This window comes from Branchiostoma belcheri, unplaced genomic scaffold (assembly GCF_001625305.1).
Source record: "Branchiostoma belcheri isolate BF01 breed outbred unplaced genomic scaffold, Haploidv18h27 scaffold16, whole genome shotgun sequence".
In the NCBI taxonomy this organism is placed as follows: domain Eukaryota; kingdom Metazoa; phylum Chordata; class Leptocardii; order Amphioxiformes; family Branchiostomatidae; genus Branchiostoma; species Branchiostoma belcheri.
Window position 1 is genome coordinate 89,397 of NW_017803046.1, and position 19,702 is coordinate 109,098.

The 19,702-nt window shown below is 42.9% G+C and overlaps 2 protein-coding genes across 2 annotated transcripts in view; both read left to right on the top strand.

Moving 5' to 3' along the window:
* Window positions 1-10,518, top strand: part of LOC109465862 (mucin-2-like) — a 23,611-nt gene extending 13,093 nt beyond the window's left edge. Inside the window, exons 14-27 of the mRNA XM_019763351.1 lie at window positions 932-1,091; window positions 1,672-2,336; window positions 3,247-3,433; window positions 3,770-3,980; window positions 4,309-4,418; window positions 4,601-4,714; window positions 4,949-5,147; window positions 5,557-5,738; window positions 6,174-6,336; window positions 7,669-7,728; window positions 7,898-8,124; window positions 8,600-8,807; window positions 9,328-9,530; window positions 10,348-10,518. Coding sequence (XP_019618910.1) covers window positions 932-1,091; window positions 1,672-2,336; window positions 3,247-3,433; window positions 3,770-3,980; window positions 4,309-4,418; window positions 4,601-4,714; window positions 4,949-5,147; window positions 5,557-5,738; window positions 6,174-6,336; window positions 7,669-7,728; window positions 7,898-8,124; window positions 8,600-8,807; window positions 9,328-9,530; window positions 10,348-10,518 — 2,860 coding nt within the window. The remainder of the gene's footprint in view (window positions 1-931; window positions 1,092-1,671; window positions 2,337-3,246; window positions 3,434-3,769; window positions 3,981-4,308; window positions 4,419-4,600; window positions 4,715-4,948; window positions 5,148-5,556; window positions 5,739-6,173; window positions 6,337-7,668; window positions 7,729-7,897; window positions 8,125-8,599; window positions 8,808-9,327; window positions 9,531-10,347) is intronic.
* Window positions 10,519-11,734: 1,216 nt separating this feature from the next.
* LOC109465863 (mucin-2-like) overlaps window positions 11,735-19,702 on the top strand; it is a 15,787-nt gene continuing 7,819 nt past the window's right edge. Inside the window, exons 1-6 of the mRNA XM_019763352.1 lie at window positions 11,735-11,871; window positions 12,939-13,237; window positions 13,647-13,870; window positions 13,989-14,208; window positions 14,595-14,743; window positions 18,597-18,641. Coding sequence (XP_019618911.1) covers window positions 11,735-11,871; window positions 12,939-13,237; window positions 13,647-13,870; window positions 13,989-14,208; window positions 14,595-14,743; window positions 18,597-18,641 — 1,074 coding nt within the window. The remainder of the gene's footprint in view (window positions 11,872-12,938; window positions 13,238-13,646; window positions 13,871-13,988; window positions 14,209-14,594; window positions 14,744-18,596; window positions 18,642-19,702) is intronic.

Here is a 19,702-nt window from a genome sequence, read left to right on the forward strand (position 1 = left end):
GTCCATGCCCGGCATTCCAATGCTGGAGCAGGAAAGCTTGAATACCTACCAAAACACTTAGAATACAGACATACTGTCAGTATGGAAATGCTTACTGTGCAGGTGTTAATCAAGTTAAATCCCAACAGCCAATCAGCAAGAAGAAGAGAGGAAAGCTGCATGCCTATTGGTTGATGCCCTGCATTCCATTGTGATGACTCATGCCAAATGTGGTTAACACTGCCCACTGACACAGTAATACATTTGCTATAATACAGCCAAAAAACTCAAATAAAACCATTCTAAAAGCCTGTATCACAAAAATTTAAAAAACGCCTAAGGGTATTTGCCCACTGTACCTCCATACCAAATTTCAGATCCTTAGGCCCCAAAATGAAGAAGCTGAATCCATTTAAAGATATGGCAGGAGGAGAAGAAGAAGGAGGAGGAGAAACATCAGAAAAAGCAATATGGTTTCACCACACCACTTCGTGGTGTGGTGAAGCCATAAAAACAAATATCTTATTACAACTATGCAGACTATGGGGAACTTCTCGCTTCTTTAGGAGGCAGTTGTAGATCTATGAACAAATGGATCTTACATTGTTTGTTAAATTCCATAATGAATACGAATTTTGTTTCTTTTTCTAAGAAAGAAATTGATCAGTTTTGGCTGTCTGTAATGACATTTTTTCTGCTTTCTTCCTATTCTATTGCTTTCTTAACAAAGATGGAAGCAGTTCATAATTATGTTAATTAGTCTTGATAGGTATTGTACGAAAAAAATAATAACGTGCCTTCCTGAATGTTTAGTTATAGACCTTACGAAAGTCGAAGCACTTTTGTTGTGTCAAGAAAGCTCTCTATATATACTTATAAATATAAAGTTTAATAATATCAGTTTTACAATGTTAAAATGTAAATATCAAGTTATCGTACTGATACATTTCAGGTTTAAGATCACCCAATGTATGTACGGCGACAGAAGTACCTGTGTGCCTACATGTGGTGAATGTCCACCATGTCCCAAGGGATACATCAGGAAGGACCGTGACCACTGTGTGAAGCCAACTGAATGCCCATGTGTTACAGCTGATGGAACTGTCATTCCGGTATGTCGTTGTATTCTATATTTTGTTGCAACAATGATTAATAATAATTATAAAAAATATGCTGTCATGATTACTTTTGACAAAACAAAATCGGTTACGTCTATATTAAGGGAAAATTTGGTCGGGAACTGCTTGAAGAAACTTAGAGTTGAAACCAACTTTTAGGTGACCATGTACTTATTTTTGCATAGTCCCCAGGGGAAGGAGACATCCTTCTGCAGAAGGGTTCTGTTCTTGGTCGATGTTTGCGTGTTCATAGATGTAACTTACCGTGGGCGGGACGGATTTTTTGGGGTCTCGGTATATGATTTGCTATTGGGGTCCTGATGATGCGCATTGTTTTTTAAAAGTTCTATCTGTGTTTTTGATTGCTGAAATAAGATATGTGGATGACCCGCTCCTCTGGCAGTGGGTTACGATTCATGGTTTTGGTTGTTGTTAAAGAGTGTGCAGGGTTTTTTACCATTCAGGATTCAGTTTCAGCAATCGCCGTGATCATCATGCGTTGCTTCCCACTGGTTTATGAAAAATCTTTTCTACCTATGTTTTGCCACTAAAACGTCTAATTATTTCTTAACAGCCTGGTGAAAAGAAGCAGATTGATGAATGCCATATCTGTGACTGTTACAACAACAACCTGAGATGTGAGAACTTCTGCACTACCACAACTCCAGTTGTGGTGAGTACAACGACCATAGTTGTAACCACGCCAACAACAACAACAACCACTGGTAGTACAGCCGAGACCACTAGGCCCGAGAAGACCTACCCTGAGACGACCAAGCCAGAAACTGAAACAACATACAAAACACCAAGAAAGGTGACAACTCCTTCATCTACAACTACAGAGACATTCACTACCAGGCCAGAGCAGACCTACCCCGACACCACCAAGCCAGAGAGGACATACCCTGAGACCACCAGGCCAGAGAGGACCTACCCTGAGACCACCAGGCCAGAGAAGACCTACCCTGAGACGACCAAGCCAGAAACTGAAACAACATACAAAACACCAAGAAAGGTGACAACTCCTTCATCTACAACTACAGAGACATTCACTACCAGGCCAGAGCAGACATACCCTGAGACTACCAGGCCAGAGAAGACCTACCCCGAGACAACAAGGCCAGAGAGGACATACCCTGAGACAACAAGACCAGAGAAGACATATCCTGAGACCACCAGGCCAGAAAAGACATATCCTGAAACCACCAGACCAGAGAGAACCTACCCTGAGACTACAAGGCCAGAGAAGACCTACCCTGAGACCACCAAGCCAGAGAGGACCTACCCTGAGACCACCAGGCCAGAAAGGACCTACCCTGAGACCACCAGGCCAGAGAGGACCTACCCTGAGACCACTAGGCGAGAGAAGACATACCCTGAAACCACAAAACCAGAGATATACACAACAACAACATACAAAACACCAAGGAAGGTTACAACTCCTTCCTCTACGACACGTCCAGAATACACTACAAAGCCTGAGATTTACACAACCAACCCCGAGACAACTCCTGAGATCATGAGGACCACCACACCAAAGATTATTTACACATCATCAAAGACAACACCAGCAGTAACCAGTAAGTCTTTGCATCGTCAGTTCGCTAAACAATGTTCATCTGAAAGCCCACGAATTATAACAATGATATAGGCTGTTGTAAATATTATACTGAGTAGTTTAAGAGTAAGTGACATGTGCAAATGTAGGTAGCCCGTCTTTTAGACAGAAATGTAATAAATAGGGTTGGGAGGCGGTTTTGTGGCTAGGGTGGTTGACGTAGAAACCGAAAGTTTTGTCAGACCCCCATTGCTGTTTCCTTGGAAAAGACACTTTACATCTAATTTCTCCGTTGACTCGGGTGTAAATGAATACGTAACTTCGGTTAGGGACGCCCTCTCAAATAGGACTCAAAGCTGTAGGTCCTGTGTTTAAGGAGCGCCACACCCCATGCACGTTTATCCCGCTACATGTCGAAAAGTGCAGGGGTCCTTCCTTGTGTGAGTGGTTCAAACCTTACTGGTGTTAGGTTTGACATCTTTGAAGAGGTGATAGTCATCTGTTTTGCCAATCCTTAAGCATATTAAATCTACTTGTTTCTTTCTTTTTAGCTGAGTGCCCAGACGACATGTACGACCCTTGCGCCTTCAGCTGTTACGACATGTGCCACAGCATGCGCCAGTCTGTCACCGAGTGTAAGTACGGTCACGACGAGACCTGTGTTCCTCAGTGCGGATACCACAGAAAGTGTCCAAAGGGCTACTGCCTCATCTCCTCCAATGAATGTGTTCGGGAAGTGGACTGTGATTGCCGCCTGGAGAATGGAACAGTTGTACAGGTAGGAATGTAACACTAACACAAGGAAAATTTGTACAAACTGACAGTAGTTATCCAAGCTTATGAAATAGAAAACTATTAGGAAAGTGACTTCTGACCACTTTGCCTCCTTCCATAGTAACTAATGGTATGTTTTTCGAAGCCAATTCTGAAGAATTCTGCAACCTACATATTAGTCATCCTTTGATATATCATATACTCACAAATATTATTTCAGTTGGTTATGATCTATTTTGAAATGATATAAGACTTTCAGGAATTAAAGGGTATGTTTTCATCATTCTGCTTCACCTTTTTACCTCCCTATTCTGAGTCCTTTCGCATTTGATCTTTTCAGCCCAACACCAAATGGATGGAGGGCAAGTGTATGCAGTGCTCTTGCGAAGCAAACAAGATGGTCTGCAGAGACATCTGTCAAGTGACCACCACCACACCTGTAACTGAACCAACTGCCACAACCGTTACAACAACAACAACAACAGCAAAAACAACAACACTGGCCACGACCACCACCACCAAGACTACAAGACCACCTCATGAAGACAAGTGTGAGTATCAATAGGGTTCATCAGATGCTGTGCCAGTGTGGTGCAATGTGTCACAAATTACAAACACTATACATGATGCTACATTGCAAATTGTGCAACAGGGTATCAATGACATACATTTGAATGTTGTACAGTAATAGTGTAAAGTCAATGTGTGGACATAATATCAATTTGCAAAGTAGCAAATGATTCGTTACTGCAATAATTAAAGATTATGTGTGGCCGATTTCAGGGAGCATAATCATGTATGATTATGGATTTTCAATACTTCAATATTTCACATATCAATGAATAGTATTTACAGTTCTCCTTAACCTGTGTTTTACAGGTTTCTGTTATGGTTATGGCAAGTGTGGCCACTTCGTCAGCTATGACAGCTGTCACTACAACTTTGATGGCAGGTGTACTTACGTTCTGACAAGGGATATGGGCAAACAGGTACGTCTTTTGTGTTCAAAGTAGAAATCTATTACTGGGTATCTGTTTTTCCCTGTTGATTTCTGTATTTAGATGTTTTTCTTCTTGACATGAAAATGATACACTACCGATGAGATGATTCTTATAATCAATATAACTAAGCTGATTACTTGATTTCTTACTATTGTTCATGCCTTTGACAGGAGTTCGAAGTGATGACAGTTCTTGATGAATGCGGCTTCCCTGGAACCACATGTCCAGTAGCTCTGATTGTACGCTACAGGGACTGCGAGATCAAGATGGAGGCTGGTTACAAGGTAATTTGAAATTTAAAAAAATGGTTCAACTGACTAATTTCTTGTGCTTACACGCACCAAAATTTTCTATTTTCACAAGTAAATTTTTTTTATAAATTTACATGTCAATTAACATATTGACACATTCGAGCCCATTCATTTTTTTGTAAACACAATTTAACTTACTAGCATGTCTTTGTGATTAGTTGTTAAAACAACTGTTTCAACACAATTGTTTATACTTGTCACTGCCAGGTATTGTCCAATGGCAAATACCACCAAGTCACCAGTACATGTCCATTCGTATACAACGGCATTGTGGTGGAGAGGGTTGGCTTCCAGCTGGTGGCCACAGTGAAGGCAGTTGGCCTGGAGGCTAAATATGACTGCGTCAACAAGGCGTTCAATGTCCTCATCTCCAACTTCTACATCGGCAAGACTGAAGGCTTGTGCGGTGAGCATTCATTTCTTTGGCATCAGATATAGATAGGATAATTGTTTTTAAATCTTTCAAATTCATTGATCTTCAAATATCACATAGCCGAAAATGGCCTCCCGGACACCAGCCGAACTACTCCCAACTATGGTTAGGAGTAGGTCGGGAGCAATGTCGGCTGGGCCAACTGGTGTTGGGGAGTAGGTTGGGGCGAGATTGGCATTAAAATTTGACTCAAATTCAACTCAAATTTGATTCATACGGAAAGAAAGGTAGGCGAGGCATTAGTCCGGTCAGGCTGCTCCCGTACTTAAGCCACCCTTGGTAGGCTCGTGTTCGGCGGAAGGTTCTGAGTGAGTGACAGGGGCTTAAAGTATCACAAACATGTAGGCAACAAATGACAAGTGTCAGTCTATTGTTTTTACAGGTATTTGTAATCAGGACAAGTCGGATGACTTCACCCTCCGTGATGGCAGCGTCACGAAGAACGTTGTAGCATTCGGACGGGATTGGCTGGTGGAGAGGAAGTCCATCGCCTGTAACGAAATCAAGCCAGTCACACCATGTCCTAAACGTGACGAATCCATCTGCAACATTCTGTGGACTAATGTAAGCATGCATTTTCAGTAAATTCCCAGGATAAAGCTTGCAAATTCCCTGCCAATCTAGATTCTAGATATATTTAAAAATGTCGTAAAGGTGATTTCCGAAAGAGAGAGTTTCTAGATGCACTTGGCAAAATTGTATGATGTGGCAGGTAAGGCTATATACCCAGCACTGTAACTGACACATTGTTATCTGTTTCCTTTTGCAAACTTAAAGCATGCAGAGCTTTACGACAAATGAAATACAGCTTTACAACATTTGCTTTTTTCATCATCTTGTTGATCATATTCCCACATGAAAGGAGTATGTGATTTCAATACTGTGATACAATAGCCTGCTGTGTACCATTCTCGTAAGTTTACGTCCGCTCCCACCTAGTTGGCTAGTGATACAAGGTATTTTGAAAGGAGTATAATGAAGTTTGGTCATTTCTTACAGGCTTTTGCAGCTTGCCACAACGTTGTTGACGTGATGAAGTACTACGATGCCTGCCTATATGATGAGTGTTACGCTAACAACACCTGCAGTGTGCTCGCGGCTTACGCTGCAGAATGTCGCAGCTGTGGTGTCGTCTTGTCTTGGAGGACTAAGAAGTTCTGTCGTGAGTATTGCAAAGTGAATTGTCACTGTCTGTAAGGTAGTTTTTGAGGTAAATTGAATTTTGAGTTTGTTGCGTTTGATAAACCATGATTGCACGCATGTCATGCCCCGTGGATAGGAGAAGGGGTAAACAGGAATTACGATCTTCAAGGCCACCAACAATGATGGCAGTAGCTGAAAAGGTCCACCCGTGCTCTATGCAGAGCATATGGGTTTGGTGCCCATGTCCATTACCATATCGCCCTTGGGCGACACATAGTTGTGCAAGGCACTACAGCAGGGGGCTAGGCCGCTGGTAGTGCTGTGTGTTTGAACTTCCCACACTCTTTCTCATATGTGCTAAGTGCTAAGCAGAGAAAGAAGTGTGTACCATTTTTAAAGTCTTTGTTATGACCCGGCCGGGGTTTGAACTCACGACCTCCCGGTTTCAAAGCGAGCACTCTACCAATTAGTAGCTTACTAATAGTTACTAATGATAAACATCCACAAAATAGTGGCATAGATGTACTGTACAGACATTGTTTTATACTTGTGAACATTTTCTTCTGTTAGAGGAAAAAGGAGGTTTACCGCGGGTGACTCCAAATCAATCTAACGTTCGGTTCGCATTACGTCAGATCGATCATGATTCCGCTCAGTAAAATTGGGACATTTGGGCCCAAATTTGACCGCAATGGTGTCAGGCTCCAAAAAATTGTCCTACGACACGCGCCGCGCGGCGCTATGCGTAGGTCGCCATAGGACATATAATTTTTTGCAGGGTGTAAACTGGCCCTAAGTACACATCACACTTTTGACAATAAGACGTGATACGGTATACAGATAGTTCCGAATGATAAATGTGATGAGAAGATAACACATATGAATTATTAAACAATTTCCAAAGGTTAAACCATATCTGCAAGTACTTAGTCACCGTGCTTACATCAGCATGTCAATGTTGTTGAATAAACTTTTCACGGATGTCTCCGCTTGTTGTTTTCTGCAGCAATGGATTGTGAGGAGGGAAAGACCTTCAATCCTACCGGAAGTGCTTGTCCTCTGACGTGCTCCAATAAGGACTACCATCGCTTCATGTCCTGTTCTCGCCAAAACATAGAAACATGTGAATGCAAGGAGGGATACATGTTGCAGGATGATCGGTGTGTGAGGGAATGTGGTAAGTATTGCCATGGATGTAATCATTATGGCTTTTTTCAACTCAACTGAAATGTTATACTGTAATCATTCTTTCCGAAACTATGTCCAATTTTGATATCTTCAGAATTTGTGAAAAGGATTTTCACCTATAATTATAATAGGTACGTGATGCTGATAATTCTGTCCTTTTCAGAGGTTACCACAACACCACAAATCACCACTACCATCACACCTACTACACCTCCCAAGGAATGTAAGTATTTTCGAATCTATCTCAGGGTTTGTTTAAGTCTACTTCCTTCTTAATTTCTACTGAGTTTCTTGTGAGATTTAAATTATCCAAAGGACGTTTCTATGCCCAAGCTATTCTGTATATAGTTCTGATATGATAAATTAATATCTGAATATTGCTTTTGTGACAGGTTTCTGCTTCGGGTATGGTGAATGCCACTTCAGCACCTTTGACAGTCGCTCCTACAAGTACTGTGGACGTTGCACACATCTGCTCTCTCGTCACAACGCCAAGAATCCAGACTACGAGGTCTACATCAGCAATGAGGCTTGTCCAAATAACCCGAGCTACACCTGCACCAGGTCTGTGAAGGTGCTCTGTGGGAAGACTCAGGTGGAACTCATGGCAGGATTCAAGGTAAAGCCACTGTGTAATGTAGAAAACATGCCCCGTCATAGTAATGGGCTAACACTTTGATGCCACTACAACCCTAATCGTTTCAAAATAGATTGAACCAAATGAATTAATATTTAGACGTATGATGTATTAAAGGATGAATATTTAGGTTGCAATTACAAACGTCTCCAGGAACAAAGCCAATGGTAAAGGTTTTCTGAAATTGTGTCCGAAATTATACTTAGTCCTGTTAGAATTATGTACCTGTATTGGTTACCTCATTGACTCATAAGAGTTGATTGTTCTTTAAAACAACAGGGGTAATGTTAACACACATGTAATGTAAAATGACACTCATCTTAACTGCCACATGTGTATTACTTACGGTTGAAATCTTTTAAATGCTACTCGTCTGAAATGAAGTTAGCCCTCAGACAATACCAACTAAACAATTATATTGCTGTGTGGCTAATGAATACTTCATTTTTACCCAAAGGTGATCATTGATGGCTCTGCCCGTCGGGTGCCCAGAGGTGTCACCATCCCCATCAACAATGGCGCCATGACTGTGCGCTGCGTGGGTCTCCGTCTGATCCTGAACTATGAACGCTATGGTCTGGAGGTGCAGTACGACGACTCTTGCCATGGATTCAGTGTAACTGTTCCCAACGACCGATATGGCTCGAACACCGAGGGTCTTTGTGGTAAGGACATAACGTTGTGAAAATACAGTTGTGGACGACCCTAGAATTGCAGACACTGTGATCTAGTCAGCCTAATTTTTTTCTGACATCTCAATTTTGTTTGAAGTGTTGTGCCAGAGATCCTAAGGGGTACTGGGAACATTGTGAAATCTTAACCATATGAAATGCCCCTGGGTATTTCCTGCATTTTGAGGGGCAAATTTCGCTGGTAGACTAAGCTTAGTTCAATGACATCTCGTTTTAAATCTTCACAACAAATCTTCGGTGTGTTACGCAGAAGGGCAGTTCTACCGATACAGATACAGACAGGTACACGCCGATTTGTCCGTCAAATATGACAGATTAGCCATATTTTGTCCGTCATGAGCTGTAAATTCCGTCAAATGATGGATAGACGGACACTGGCAAGAACGTTGTCTAGATATCATGGAAACTGCCCCAATCCTTTGTTAAATATGACAAATTAAATGAAGTATATTAATATAAAAACCTGATGCAAATTGCTCTTATCATTGTCAAGGTGTCTGCAATGGACAGTACAAGGTCAATGACTTCAACAAGTTTGGCCGCTCCTGGTTCATCGATGATGGCGCCAAGCACTGTCAGACACTCCCACCACCCACACCAACCTGCTCACCTGTGCAAACCTCCGTGTGCGACATCCTGCATTCCTCCGTATTCGCACCTTGCCACTCCTACGTCAATGTCAAGAGCTTCAAGGGCGTATGTCTCATAGGTTTTATACTTCACCCAAATATCATCACTATCATTCATCGTGTCATCTAATTTTTGTATGAACCAGTAATGTGAGAATTTATCCTCATCAAATTTTGCTTTCGTGTTCAGCAAGAAGTTGCCGTGACTACTTTTTTTTAATGCTCAGACCATGGCAAGTCTAGCTGGTATCAAGACTTACATTGTCTTTACATGTGACTAAATGATACCATGATTTCCCATTTTAGTGTGCATGTATTATAAAAAAATCAGTGCCTGTTGACCAAGTTGTTAAACAAATCCTGGGAAGATTGCTGAGCCAGTAAGCTTTCACGAGTTCATTATAACATTACCTCTTTGTATTTTAGGCCTGTAGAGATGATGTCTGTCAAGGAAAGGAACTCTGTGACACTCTGACTGCTTATGCTGCCGCATGCCAACGCTGTGGCATCTGTCTGTCCTGGAGAAGCGAGAAACTCTGTCGTAAGTACATATAGCCTGTAATGTTTAGGCTGAGGCAGTCATACAAGATGCTGTCATATACCAGTGCAAACAATTTTGGAAAATAATAAGAAGCCATATGCAGTCAATTCAAATACAATGTTACATTTGGCAGAATTTACCAAATACGTCGATAAATGTTAGACATCCCTGTAATGAGATACACAAGGAATTCTATAGGCTTAAATCGATAAATCTTTAAGATTTGACAGTTTTCAAAACTTGTCCAGTTTCTTAAATAACAGTTTCTTGTGAATTAAGCAAATAATTGGTGCCATGTTGGGTACTTCACATTGTATCATGATTATCTTAAATTCATTTTCAGCAATTACGTGCCCACCAACATTCGTCTATGACCCATGTGGTTCTGGATGCCCCGAGACCTGTGAGAACACTGCCTACTACCAGAAGAAGGTGGCAGGACGCTGTAGCCATCCATGTGTTGAGGGTTGTCGCTGCCCTGAAGGAAAGGTTCTTGACGGAGTCCATTGTGTAGAGCCAGCAGAATGCAGTAAGTTACTTTTGTGTTCCTCTCAGTCCAAATGTGCTGTGTAGATATGATAAAGGGGTTGGCATTTTCTTTACAATAAATCAGTTGCTAAGTTCTTCAAATACTAATTCAAAGTAATATACTAAATTTAGATGCTGTTAATCATAATCATGCCACTGTAAACTAAAAGGAAGCCTGTTCTCCTTCGATATCCTTTACAGCTATGACCACAGTGAAACCAACAACTGTTAGGTCAACAACCACAGTTGTTACTACAACAACACCAGAGGAAACGTATCCTGAGACAACCACGTACCGTACGCCAAGGAAGGTTACAACACCAGGCAAGATGACTAAATTTCTTACAGTCATTGAATCAGTCTCCTTTTGTTTTTGTTTCTTTGCATTGATACCAAATATATCATACTAAATCTCACGATTGTAAATGCAGGGACAACTACCAGACCTGAGACAACAATTCCAGAACAGACCTACCCTGAGACAACAAGGCCAGAGAGGACCTACCCTGAGACCACAAGGCCAGAGAGGACCTATCCTGAGACCACAAAGCCAGAGAAGACCTACCCTGAGACCACCAGGCCAGAGAGGACCTACCCTGAGACCACCAGACCAGAGAGGACCTACCCTGAGACCACTAGGCCAGAGAAGACCTACCCAGAGACTACCAAGCCAGAGAGGACATACCCTGAGACCACCAGGCCAGAGAAGACATACCCTGAGACCACCAGGCCAGAGAAGACATACCCTGAGACTACCAGGCCAGAGAAGACCTACCCTGAGACCACTAGGCCAGAGAAGACCTACCCTGAGACCACCAGACCGGAGAAGACCTATCCTGAGACCACCAGGCCAGAGTCTGGTGCAACAACATACAAAACACCAAGGAAGGTTACAACTCCGTCTTCTACAACAACTCCAGAGACATACACCACGAAGCCTGAAACGACTGCACCAGAATATACTACGTCGAAGCCTATAGCCACAAGTAAGTTGCTTTAGTACGGTAGTATAATGTACCAAAAGGATTGGATACGTTGCAAAATTTCCTGCAATTTTTGAATAATTCAATTAGTATGGTGGTGTACCTTAACCTTTTTTATTTGCTTACTTTCAGCACAATGTAAGAAGAGGGTGTACGGATGTGCCTTCAAGTGTGACGAGACATGTCACTGCTATAGGTACAAGATCACCCAGTGCCAGTATGGCGATAGAAGCACCTGTGTTCCAACTTGTGGAGAGTGCCCACAGTGTCCTCCAGGGTATCTCCGCAAGGACCAGTACCACTGCATCAAGCCGACAGAGTGTGACTGTATCACTGATGGAGGTGTTGTTGTCAAGGTATGATAGTCAGGCAATCAATATAATTCCAAACTGAAGAACCTTTAAGATAGAATTACCTTTCTCAAAGTTGTAAATCTATGGACTTTTTTTATTAATTGACATGCATAACACACCAAATCTTCAATGCATCACATATTTAACCTAAGCTTATTTTATCTTGGATTTTTCCTGTATCCTAATATCCTATATCCTAATGGTTGATTGCTCAATTGACTGATGGGTTACACAGTATTTGTTATTAGCAGCATTCTATATAACAACAGCACTTATTTGTTTATACAGGCAGGAGAGACCAAGAAAATCGATGATTGCACAATTTGCAGGTGCTACAATAACAAGCTTGTATGTTCCAACTTCTGCTCAACATCGAGTGTAACTACAACAACTATGGTTGAAACAACCGGCTATCAAACAACAAAGGAAGTTACTACTTCTACAGTTACAACTACATCAGAAACATACACCACCAAGCCCGAAACGTACACTACTAGGCCTGAGTCCTATACCACAACTGGGCCCGAGTCCTTTACCACCAAGCCCGAGACCTACACTACCAAGCCCGAGACCTACACTACCAGGCCTGAGACTGAAACAACAACATACAAAACTCCGAGGAAGGTTACAACACCATCTGTCACGACAACCCGAGAGACATACACCACCAAGCCTGAGACATACACCACCAAGCCTGAGACATACACCACCAAGCCTGAGACATACACCACCAAGCCTGAGACGCACACCACCAAGCCAGAGACATACACCACCAAGCCTGAGACATACACCACCAAGCCTGAGACGTACACCACCAAGCCTGAGACATACACCACCAAGCCTGAGACATACACCACCAAGCCTGAGACATACACCACCAGGCCTGAGACATACACCACCAAGCCTGAGACGTACACCACCAAGCCTGAGACGTACACTACCAAGCCTGAGACATACACCACCAGGCCTGAGACATACACCACCAGGCCTGAGACATACACCACCAGGCCTGAGTCATACACTACCAAGCCTGAGACATACACTACCAAGCCTGAGACGTACACCACCAGGCCTGAGACATACACTACCAAGCCTGAGTCATACACCACCAAGCCTGAGACATACACAACTAAGCCTGAGATGTTTACGACAACACCACGTGTCTCTACAACACGCCCAGAGGTGTTCACTACCAGGCCTGAGACATACACCACCAAGCCTGAGACCTACACCACCAAGCCTGAGACATACACCACCAAGCCCGAGACCTACACCACCAAGCCTGAGACATACACAACTAAGCCTGAGATGTTTACGACAACACCACGTGTCTCTACAACACTCCCTCAAACATACACCACTGTTACAAGTATGTTGACCTCCTTTTCTATGCCTGGTATAATATACATTCAGATATTGTTCTTTATGTCGGAATATCTGTAAAAAGGACTTCGTCAGGTTTTGAAGTTTGAGCTGTTAAATCTGAAGCCAAGGACTACTGGTACCTAATTTGCAGTACCCGTACTTAATTTTTTTTAGTTCAAGGAATTTAGAATACGTACTGTGAACTCAGTCACATTTTTCTCTGTTCTAACGGCAGATTAATATGTGTTCTCCAATGTATGTATTTTTAAATTTGATTTAAAAAGATATTTTTAACATTGGCAGACTTGAGCATTTACAAATGTGCATAATTAACTACATTACACATTCCAGGTGTACCTCCTGCATTTTCAGCTAGGTCAGGTTTTAAAATTTATTAATGTTTTTCTTTCCAGCTGAATGTGCGAAGAAGGTATACGGCTGTTCCTTCCGTTGTGAGGAAACCTGTCACTGCTACAGATACAAGATCACACAGTGCCAGCGCAATGACCCCAAGGCCTGTGTGCCAACATGTGGTGAATGCCCTGCATGTCCCAAAGGCTACATCAGAAAGGACCTGTATCACTGTGTCAAGCCTACAGAGTGTGACTGTATCACCGATGGAAACGTTGTTGTACCGGTGAGTTGCTAGAATGGTGCTATGAAACTTAACACTCGATTTATTGAGTGAAATGAGATGCAGCTACAGGAAATTTTCTCATCTCATTCATCTCTTTCTGTTTCATTGTAATTTTTAGGCGGGCAAGACAATTAAGGTCGGCCAATGCCAGGTATGCACATGTTACCAGAACACCTTGACATGTTCTAACTTGTGCACGACCTCGGCTACAACTGAGGCAACAACAACAACAACACGGGCAATCACCACTGGATACAAGACACCTCGAAAGGTCACAACACCAGTTACAACACCAGCTACAAGACCAACAACACCAACCCCATCAGTGACAACAGAGGGTAAATAACTATTTATAGAGAAATCAGTCCAGACTGTTACAACTATGAAGTGCGTCTGCTAAGCTACAACACTAATGTTGCCATCTGCTCTAAAAGTAAGGATAAAGCTTTCCGTAAGCTATTGAAAATAATTTACAAGAATATTAAACTCCTGAAAATATCATTCTATTAAGAGTACAATAATTCTGGTATTATGAAGTTACAAAATGTTTTACCAATTTTCCCAATCATTTGAACTCAGTCTATGTGATTAATACTTGAATATACTATTATGCATCGCAAGTCAGATGATTTTAAAATAAAAGAAGTATGGTTTTCTGATGTATGTAAAGGTCTGGTCTATGATCTGTATCTTGGATGTTCACTGTATATATTCCACTTTTTAGCAACTACTCCAAGTACAACCACTCCAGAGAGGACCTACCCTGAGACCACCAGGCCTGAGGTTACTGAGCCAGAAAAGACCTACCCAGAGACAACCAAGCCTGAGGTTACTGAGCCAGAGAAGACCTACCCAGAGACAACCAAGCCAGAGGTTACTGAGCCAGAAACAACTAAGCCTACAAGAAAGGTAACAACTCCAGGTACATCTCGCACTACACGTCCAGACGTTACAGAGCCAGAGAAGACCTACCCAGAGACAACCAAGCCAGAGGTTACTGAGCCAGAGAGGACCTACCCTGAGACAACCATGCCTGAGGTTACTGAGCCAGAGAAGACCTACCCAGAGACAACTAAACCTGTGTGGACAACTGTTCCTGAAACAACCAAACCTTGGTATACTACGGAACTTACAAGTGAGTGACATTATAATTTCTTGATGTTTCATAGCTACTTCTCATCGCCATGACAAATATTCAATGGAAGTACAAATCAGTAAGCACGGTCTTTAACGGTATTATAATTAATTGGCAGTTGCTACTTTCTTGCAGCCCTACAATGCTTTCAGATTTATAAATTATGTACTATGTTTCGTACCCCGCAGCTGCATGTGACAGGAAGGTATATGGCTGCTCATTCCGATGTGAGGAGACCTGTCATTGCTACAGGTTTGTAATTTCCATATATTTGATTTCCTGATCTAAAATGATACTTTCGTTTTATTATTGGTCTAAAATTGTCTTGCATTTATTTTAGCTGGAGCAGCCATTGACATACACCACCTTCTAAAGCCAAGTTCCCTTTCAGGTTTAAGATCACACAGTGTATGTACGGCGACAGAAGTACCTGTGTGCCTACATGTGGTGAATGTCCACCATGTCCCAAGGGATACATCCGTAAGGATCGTGACCACTGTGTGAAGCCAACTGAATGTCCATGTGTTACAGCCGATGGCACTGTCATTCCGGTATGTACAGATATCCCCCATCACGGCAAATCAAAATCAGTACACTGAAATGATCGTAATTTATATCTTACAATACGTAAAAGTTGCTGCTTACCAAAATCTTTTTACCTGCAACCATTTTACCTGCAACATTTTTTTCTGTAAATTCAAATATAAACCAACATGCATCTTATCATGAAAATGACAACAGAGTCCGTATTTGTCCATCGTCAGTTTCAATTGCATTGAAAAAGATTGAATCATTTAACAAACTGGTTTTTAAACTTTTGTCACACTAGCCTGGTGAAAAGAAGCAGATTGATGAGTGCCATATCTGTGACTGTTACAACAACAACCTGAGGTGTGAGAACTTCTGCACTACCACAACTCCAGTTGTTGTAAGTACAACAGCTGTAGTTGTTACAACGCAACCTGAAATAACAACAACAACAACCATCGGGACTACAGCTGAAACCACCAGGCCAGAGAAGACCTATCCTGAAACTACCAAGCCAGAGACTGAAACAACAACATACAAAACACCCAGGAAGGTGACAACACCCTCTTCTACAACAACCCCAGAGACCTACACCACCAGGCCAGAGAGGACCTACCCTGAGACCACAAGGCCAGAGAGGACCTACCCTGAGACCACAAGACCAGAGAAGACCTATCCTGAGACCACCAGACCTGAGAAGACCTACCCTGAGACCACAAGGCCAGAACAGACCTACCCAGAGACCACCAGGCCAGAACAGACCTACCCAGAGACCACCAAGCCAGAACAGACCTACCCAGAGACGACAAGGCCAGAGAAGACCTACCCAGAGACCACCAAGCCAGAGAAGACATACCCAGAGACCACCAGGCCAGAGAAGACCTACCCTGAGACCACAAGGCCAGAGAAGACCTACCCTGAGACCACAAGGCCAGAGAAGACCTACCCTGAGACTACCAGGCCAGAGAAGACCTACCCTGAGACCACCAGGCCAGAGACTGAAACAACAACATACAAAACACCCAGGAAGGTGACAACACCCTCTACTACGACAACTCCAGAGACATACACCACCAGGCCGGAGAAGACATATCCAGAGACCACCAGGCCGGAGAAGACCTACCCTGAGACCACCAGGCCGGAGAAGACTTACCCTGAGACCACCAGGCCAGAACAGACCTATCCTGAGACCACAAGGCCAGAGAGGACATACCCTGAGACCACCAGGCCGGAGAAGACTTACCCTGAGACCACCAGGCCAGAACAGACCTACCCTGAGACCACTAGGCCAGAAAAGACTTACCCTGAGACTACCAGGCCGGAGAGGACCTACCCTGAGACCACCAGGCCAGAGAGGACCTACCCTGAGACGACCAAGCCAGAGAAGACTTACCCTGAGACCACCAGGCCAGAACAGACCTATCCTGAGACCACAAGGCCAGAGCAGACCTACCCTGAGACCACCAGGCCAGAACAGACCTACCCTGAGACCACTAGGCCAGAGAAGACTTACCCTGAGACTACTAGGCCGGAGAGGACCTACCCTGAGACAACCAGGCCAGAGAGGACCTACCCTGAGACCACAAGGCCAGAGAGGACATACCCTGAGACAACAAGGCCAGAGAAGACCTACCCTGAGACCACCAAGCCTACAAGGAAGGTCACAACCCCAGGAGCTACAACTTCACTTGAGACCACCAAGCCAGAGAAGACCTACCCAGAAACCACCAAACCTGAGGTTACTGAGCCCACAACTACACAGTTGACTTCTACAAGCTCGTGGATCACAACAGAAGTGACCAGTGAGTATTTGGGTTTACTTCGTGTACATTGACCTCTATGAATTTTAAAACGTTTCATATTTTTACCTTTACTTGATTCACTTTTAATAAGTTACACAGTGTTGATTTAACATAATAATAATGAAATTTATTTGTCAAGAAACCCAAGATTTGATCAACTTTTTTTGCTCACTTTATCTTAGCTGAGTGTGCCAAGAAGGTGTATGGATGTTCCTTCAAGTGTGAGGAGACCTGCCACTGCTACAGGTTCAAGATCACCCAGTGTGTGTTTGGTGATGCTTCTTCATGTGTCCCAACATGTGGCGAGTGTCCACCTTGTCCCAAGGGATACGTTCGTGTGGACAGGAACCGTTGTGTGAAGCCAACAGACTGCCCCTGCATAACAGCAGATGGTGTTATTATTCCGGTAGGAAGGATTATTGCATGTAACATACTGTTTGCCCAGAAGTAGTTTTAATATTTCATTTACTCCTACAATTTACACTGCAAAGGTTCTGACAAACTTATTTTTTTACATTCATTGTTGAAATATTAGTTCAACCACAGTGACTGATTGCAGAAAAATAGCAGGGCATGTTTGATTATCACGTGTTAGTTTAAGAGTTCAATAAAAGGATAAATGATACCATATTAATCAAAACATCAATACACAGCATGGATAAGTAGAGTTTGATAGAACAAGTAATGGCTAGTTTTACATCAATAGAATAGACTATAAAAGTTTCTTTATGTTCTTTGTATGTTCTTTGTTTTCTTCTTACTTTGCTTTTTGTAACTTAAAAAAAAAATCCCACAGTTTAACAGTTACTATAAAATGTTCATGATCATCCCATAGGCTGGTACAACAAAGAAGATTGGTGAGTGCCGAGTGTGTGAGTGCTACAACAACGTCCTTACTTGCCGCGACATGTGCACTAAGCCTGAGATCACCACAACTGTGGCTACACCAGAGACCACTTCTGTTGGTACAACGACAACAACAGTACAGACTACAACATACAAGACACCAAGAAAGGTCACAACTCCAGGGACCACCACATCAGAGACCTACACTACCAGGCCAGAAAAGACATACCCTGAGACAACAAGGCCAGAGAAGACCTATCCTGAGACCACCAAGCCAGAGAGGACCTACCCAGAAACTACCAGGCCAGAGAGGACTTATCCTGAGACAACCAGGCCAGAGAGGACCTACCCTGAGACCACCAGGCCAGAGGTTACCGAGCCAGAGAGGACCTACCCTGAGACCACCAAGCCTGAGGTTACTGAGCCAGAGAAGACCTACCCTGAGACAACCAAGCCTGAGGTTACTGAGCCAGAGAAGACCTACCCAGAAACAACTACATATCGCACACCTCGTAAGGTTACAACACCAGGCAAGAAATCATTTTCAGTTACTGGATGTTTACCTTAAAGTTTGCTGTGTTTTAAAATTGAATTAGTCAAGAAAGTGTTGGAATGGTAAGCACAGTAATATTTGGTAGTTGTATATGTTGTTTGCAATTCCTTAGACTTTACAAATTGTTGCAATACAGGAACAACCACAGTTACATCTCAGGTGACTACCACCAGGCCAGTGGTTACCGAGCCAGAGAGGACCTACCCAGAGACCACCAAGCCCGAGGTTACTGAGCCAGAGAAGACCTACCCAGAGACCACAACCAAGCCTCAATGGACTACAAGACCTACATACACCACGGTCACAAGTTAGTATTGACTCTTGAATGTATTTATGGGGATGTCGTACTGAGTCGTACCAAAGAAATTTTCGACCAATTCTAAAGTTGCTTGACCATGGGCAATCCATTTATTATCTTTCAAAAACATTTTCCTTTGGAAGCACATCTCAGCTTTAAGAAGACTAAGAAGGAAAATGCTTAAAAGCTGCAGTTTCCGTCTTGTAGTGAGATAAAAAGCATGACCGTCATTGTTTCAATATTAACTAAAAAATTCGCCATGTTAACTCCCAGTCATGAATTTTACTATTAAGATGGAATAGTATCACCTCAATCTCTTTTCCTCTCCAGCTGAGTGTGTAAAGAAGGTGTATGGCTGCTCCTTCAAGTGTCACGAGACCTGCCACTGCTACCGTCACAAGATCACTCAGTGTGACAGGAACGACCCTAACGCATGCGTGCCCACATGTGGCAGGTGTCCAGCTTGTCCACCTGGCTACATCAGAAAGGATCTCTACACATGCGTCAAGCCAACCGACTGTGATTGCATCACTGAGGAGGGTGTCATCGTTCCTGTATGTTATCATTTTCCTTTTGTTTGTACATTTTTGCAGTAGAAGTTACAAATTAGAAGTTGACTCTTTAACCTTCCCAATAAAGACCTAATTTAACAATCTTACCCTGAATATTT